The sequence below is a fragment of the Lygodium microphyllum genome, chromosome 11, assembly GCF_053477565.2.
Source record: "Lygodium microphyllum isolate KBCC chromosome 11, Lygodium_microphyllum_v1.1.10, whole genome shotgun sequence".
Taxonomy (NCBI): Eukaryota; Viridiplantae; Streptophyta; class Polypodiopsida; order Schizaeales; family Lygodiaceae; genus Lygodium; species Lygodium microphyllum.
In genome coordinates, this window is record NC_141145.1 from 44,057,416 (window position 1) to 44,063,190 (window position 5,775).

The 5,775-nt window shown below is 38.6% G+C and overlaps 1 protein-coding gene across 1 annotated transcript; it reads right to left on the reverse strand.

Moving 5' to 3' along the window:
* Positions 1–929: 929 nt before the first annotated feature.
* Positions 930–2,462, reverse strand: LOC148028763 (17.3 kDa class II heat shock protein-like). Its single transcript, XM_087688611.1, has 2 exons — positions 2,005–2,462; positions 930–1,532 (listed from the first exon to the last, which is right to left on the reverse strand). Exons 1-2 carry the CDS (start codon positions 2,239–2,241, stop codon positions 1,290–1,292), a joined length of 480 nt encoding a protein of 159 aa, XP_087544737.1. The 5' UTR covers positions 2,242–2,462; the 3' UTR covers positions 930–1,289.
* Positions 2,463–5,775: the final 3,313 nt, after the last annotated feature.

Here is a 5,775-nt window from a genome sequence, read left to right on the forward strand (position 1 = left end):
ACAAACCTTTAAAAAGAGATTTCTAGTTGCACCAACTGTTGGTTAGAGTGGTTTTTATCATTGTGATTTGTTCCACCATTCTCTTGTTGAAGACAAGGTCCAATTTGGAGAAAACAAAGGTTTTGCCCTCTTAGATGGCAAGTTTTTATAGATCAAATTTTAGTAGACATTGTAGCTCATGAATTAGTGCGAAGTGTTTGCAATAACCTTTCCTTTCATCTACAGTCATGAATTAGTATGAAGTGTTTGCAACAACCTTTCCTTTCGTTAATTGCAGAGAAAATCAAATTTCTCCTTTTGGATTGACAAAAGAATGGTTGTAGCTCATGAATTAGTGCGAAGTGTTTGCAATAACCTTTCCTTTCATCTACAATCATGAATTAGTATGAAGTGTTTGCAACAACCTTTCCTTTCGTTAATTGCACGGAGAAAATCAATTTTCTCCTTTTGGATTGACAAGAGAATGGTTGGTGCTAATATTATTATTTCTTATTCTAAGGAATATTGGCTTACATTAAATAGGCATTATATTATTCAATTGTAACACAAAGGTACATTTCTTAATTGTATCTCAAAATTATATTGGTTTTGAAGATGAATGAAGACATTTCATCCTACATATTTTTTTCATTTTGCTAATTTCCAAGTACATTATACGAAGTTGTGTATCTTTTGCAACAATATCAAAGATAAAACGTACAATTTACACAACTATGTCATTATTACTTTCAAGTTGGGATTTTTCTTAATTGATTTGACATTGAAACTATTTCCTACCACCTGCTTTACAAAATGTTAATTGTTTGGCACTTTAGTTTTTGCAAATTTTTCTTAATGTCATTCCAAGAGGTAACTTTCAACGAATTGCAGTTGGGAACTTTAGCAAGGAAAGGGCTTAAGTTACTGACAATGATTTAATTATGGAACACGCTTAATATCATGTCTTGTAAGAGCACAAAGGCGAAGAGAGAGTTCATGTTACACTCCTCTAAATAGTGCAGGTCATATTTTCAGCTTTTCACTACATGTAAGTGAACATTATGGAAGCGAGCAAGAACATCAAGTTGGTAGACAAACTAAGAGTTTTGAAATTATCTTTTTTCTAATCTCTTTTGTCTAGAATTGTAGTTATTAGATAACACACCTTATCATACGGCTAAGTAAGGGATCCATGGTGACTAAGTGCTCGGAAACTACTTGATTATGCGGTTAAAGTAAAGGTTTCAGGCAATGACAGATGGTGACTGATTTCCATGGAGCAAACCTTGAGTACAGAATAGAGATTAATCTCAATTCACAGTTACGTGGACGACTTTGGGAGTGGGGGGAGGGATCTTTGGAACAGTCACAGTAAGGACGCCATCTTTACATGCAGCCGAGATATGTTCTTTGTCGGCATTGCTCGGGAGATTGAATTTCCTCATAAACTTCAAAGCCCTGCGTTCCATTGACAGGTATTTTACTTCCTTTCCTTCTTCCTCTTTTTTCCGCTCCCCGCACAACACAAGCACATTGTCATTGTCAACAGTCACCTGAGATACAACCATTAATGTGATTACTCAGGCGATTCTGCACAGGAAAATTCTGAAATGTTCGATCTACTATGCCCTAATAAGAAATCCGTTTATCATTCGATCCAGACATTTAAATCAATTTGATCTACTTTGACCTAATGAGAAATCCGTTTATCATTCGATCCAGACATTTAAATCAATCCTTTAATTAGAGATGTCATCGACTCTGATCTGAATAGAAAGACGCTGTTTCATTCCTTATATCTCAGACCTTTCTATTCATCAGAGAGCTATCGGCGCTAATTAGAGGATAGAGAAGCTATCCAGACATAAATCTCAAATCTTTTGATGAAGTTCCACTTCTCACAGATTTTGCGTTACACTATAAATAAAGATCTTCAGGGGGAACACTGACATATGTTGCACTTCCGATCAAATGTAATGTCATAAAATGGATGAACTGACTAGATATAAGGCTTGCGAGGCTCACCTTGATGTCGGACGACTTGAGGCCGGGCATATCTGCAACGAAGACGTAGGAGGAGGGGTATTCCTTCACGTCGACAGCAGTGCTGGCCATGGCACTACGCTCGCGGATGTAGGCTTTAGCAGCAGCAGACGAAGCGTCTGGCTTTTCGTCGGCATCGCCGCTGGTGGCAAACTGAGAGTGATGCAGAAGGTCATGTAGGGCGCTGAGGAGGGGGTCTCGGGCAACCAAAAAGTCCATGGCGGATGACGATCACCTACGAGGGAAAAGAGGGAGAGAGCGGGCGTGTGTATGTGTGCGCGCGCGAGAGAGAGAGAGTTGGAGAGTGATAATGCTAGGGTTTGGCTATGGCGATCGATTCTGATGCCAAGGTTTCGCAATTGGCGCCTTAATACAGAGACCGGCCGTGACCGAAGTTTTGCGAAACTTCCAGAATATCAACGGCAGTGCTCCATACCAAACTTTTGAAACTCCTTCCACATAACAAGGAAAGGCTCGCGATTCGCAATCATCCGTCGTCTCGTGGGCTTTGCCCTTTTACTAAGGTCTTTTTTGAGTGAATATCTATATCTATATCTATGCTGTATGTTAAGGTTTTGGCTATTTGCAAGTGTTGCCCGGAAGAAGAGAAAGAGTCTCTCTTTCTCTCTCTCTCTGCATATATGTATGTATGTATGTAATAGAGCCTGGTCGCACCTTGGGTGGAGTGAGGGCAAGGAGAATTCACTCCCCCCGCCACCACAAGGTTGCACTCTCTATGAACAAGGGGGGTGGGATATCCTTAACCTTGCATTCCCCCCCTACTAGAGTATGTGAAAATCTAAGCCTTGATGCAATACTAGTAGGTGTAACATTTTTGATTCATCAATAGCAAAGTTGGATTGTTCGCTTCCCAATCATCTCATCGTATTTGACACCATGAATATACTTACTTTGGTCAATTGTTCTAAATACTATTTGTTGCGCAAGTGGTGTGACCATAAGGATAAACAAACTACAAGCAAGTCCTGAAAGCCATGTTGCCCTTGGTTGCGATGGGGCTCTTATAACTTACAAAAAATATAATGTTATATATATTTGAAAAATAATATATGATATATAATATATATTATGATATATTCTACTATGTATTATATAATATATAATACACAATATTATTGTATTACTTATGGCATATATTATAGTAAAATTTATATATTTTACATATTCATAATTATAACTAACAAAATACTTATAATAAAATTTACAGTATATAATTAATATCCATTATATACATTTAATAACGTTAATATATTCTATATATAATAATATTATATTATACTATATTAATAATATTAATAATATTTTTATTATATATTAATAAAAGGTTTTCGATATTGCCAAGTGTCACTATGAACAAGAGAGAGAGTAGTGTTAAGACTCTCTCTCTCCAAGAATATCTTCAAGGTATTGTTTAGAATACATGGAGTACTCTTTCTTGTTTAGGTTGTAACCCATTTTTCTCTTTCAATGTATAACAAAAATATTTTTCAAAAGAATTGATAAACTTGTATTTGACTATTACATTCATGTGTGTGTGTGTTGTTGGTATGCTGGTAGAGGCCATAGAGGTAGGGTAGGGGGCAAGAGATAGTGGGGGGTTGGTGGGGATTCTATCTTAAATTGCAATGTTTTTTTAAAATGGATTAATTTTGCTTAATATAATTCTCTCTCTCTCTCTCTCTCTCTCTCTCTTATTTAATGTTTTTTTCTTATGAATTGATATGATTTCATATTTATAATGGTGCAAAGCATTGGCCTAAAATGGGTGCAAAGCATCGGGAGAATCTAGGTGTAGAGCACCTAGTGATACATTAAAGTAAGAAATAATACCCACATATAGTAATTGCACCATTGGCCAATTCAAAAGGATGGCTAGCAATGCCAAAGTATCTCACATTGGACCAACGAAATGCTTTTAGGAACAAGCTTTGGGGGAGGTAACACAAGCATTGACAAATGTCTATTTGAGTTGGAAAGCATGATACATGGTGGCAGCTTCCACTTGAGAGTGCACAGGGTGACTACCACTTTTTCTTGCCTGCATGCAAGGAAAGAGACCATCTAATCCATTAGGGATTCCTAAGAGGTTCCAAAGATACTCAAAGCTAGTACTGATGTTGAGATGGAATCTTCTTGTGATGCCTATTCTCTACTAGTGACTTTGCCCTTTAAGAGGGAGCTCCTCGGAGTCCTTGACTACTCCCCCAACCTTGCCTTGACCTTGCTCAGCCCTTCCACAGGTCCCAGATTAGTTTGGGCTAGCTTAAAGACCTGCAAAAAGTTCACTTTTTACTTCAGCCCTCCCTTGGTACTCATTGGCAGCTTGAAAACACTTCATTTAGCACTTGGGAACACCCCCTTGATGCTTGACATTGGTGGTTATCATTGGCATTGATTTGGAGACTGATTTACCTCAGTCCAAGACTATTTTTCATAGTGCACAGGCAGCCACAAACAATGTTACATCAACACTTTATGTTTATGCTTGGTTGGCATTGACATTGGTTGCTCGGTTGGCCTTGAATGCGCCCCGAATGCTAGGGGAATGTATACCTATGATGTGAGATGATTTTGGGGCTGAATTTACTTAGTCATTGGCTGTTTTACATAGTCCACATGTAGCCCAAAACAGGGCAGCCCTCTGTCATTACACTTTATGCTCATGCTACATAGTCACTTAATGCCCGATTATGCCTGATTAGTGCCTATACATATGGAAAAGTATGCCTATGGTTTGTCTATGGTTTTGAGTTTGGATTGAGCCACTGTTTGCTTAGTTTTGGATGTTTATTTGTTGCTGGAATATTCAGGGCTGAAGCTTATTTGCTTATGTTTGGATATGCCTGTTGGATTCGGGCTATGTCTTGGATGTATACATTGATGTAGTGACTTTCGAGGATCGACATAGAGCTTAGATTTGCTCTCGAGTCATTGATTGAGCTTGAACTCGCTTCGCATAGCATTGGGATCTTCATCTCTGATGTACTTAATGGCATATACTTTGCTTATGTCTGACCGGTCTTGACATGCTTGGCCTATGCCACTACTACATGCCCGTTACATTGTTTGGAGTTAGATGCTACTGAGCCTTGCTTTGTCTTGACATTTGATTGCTCGAAGCTTACTTTGGCTATTTCTCGGCTTGCTAGAGTTATAGTTTGGATATACTTGATATCTATGGATGCTATGTACATGGATGCTACATGGCCTATATGCTCATGAGGTCTTATTGATGCTTGATCTTGGATCTTTTGGTACTGGTGCTATCATATGCCCTTGTTGAGCTTCTTTGCTTGATATTTATGACTTTTGTGCTAGTGGGAGCATCTTGATACGCTTGACAGACATTGAGCAAGTGGTTTATGCTACTTGAGCATTCGGATACTTGAGACTGGGATCTTCACTTGCATGTTGCATGGTTGATATGCGGTGGTCCTCATAGATATACTTGGGCTGATTTGGGCTTTGCACTCCCTAGGCATACACCTCTTTGTGTCAAATCTTGCCAGTGTTGTGTACACTTTGCCCTATCACACAGGGAGTGTGCCGCCTTATTGACAGATTCATTTGACATGCTTGGGTGTTTGCTCGATGTCCGTATGACTATCACATGTTGATTTATGCCCGCTTGATGACTTGGTGCATTCATTTTTCCTACAGTTTGCTCTCATTGTACTTGGCTGTAATTTATTACAATAAGTAGTTATGCATGGACTGACGTGCAATTTTCAT

Excerpts from the sequence above, each read along its gene's own strand:
- LOC148028763 (XM_087688611.1), bottom strand. The coding sequence starts at position 2,241 with ATGGACTTTTTGGTTGCCCGAGACCCCCTCCTCAGCGCCCTACATGAC. Across the intron at positions 1,533-2,004 it reads TCAAGTCGTCCGACATCAAG|GTGACTGTTGACAATGACAA; the intron begins GTGAGCCTCGCA and ends GTTGTATCTCAG.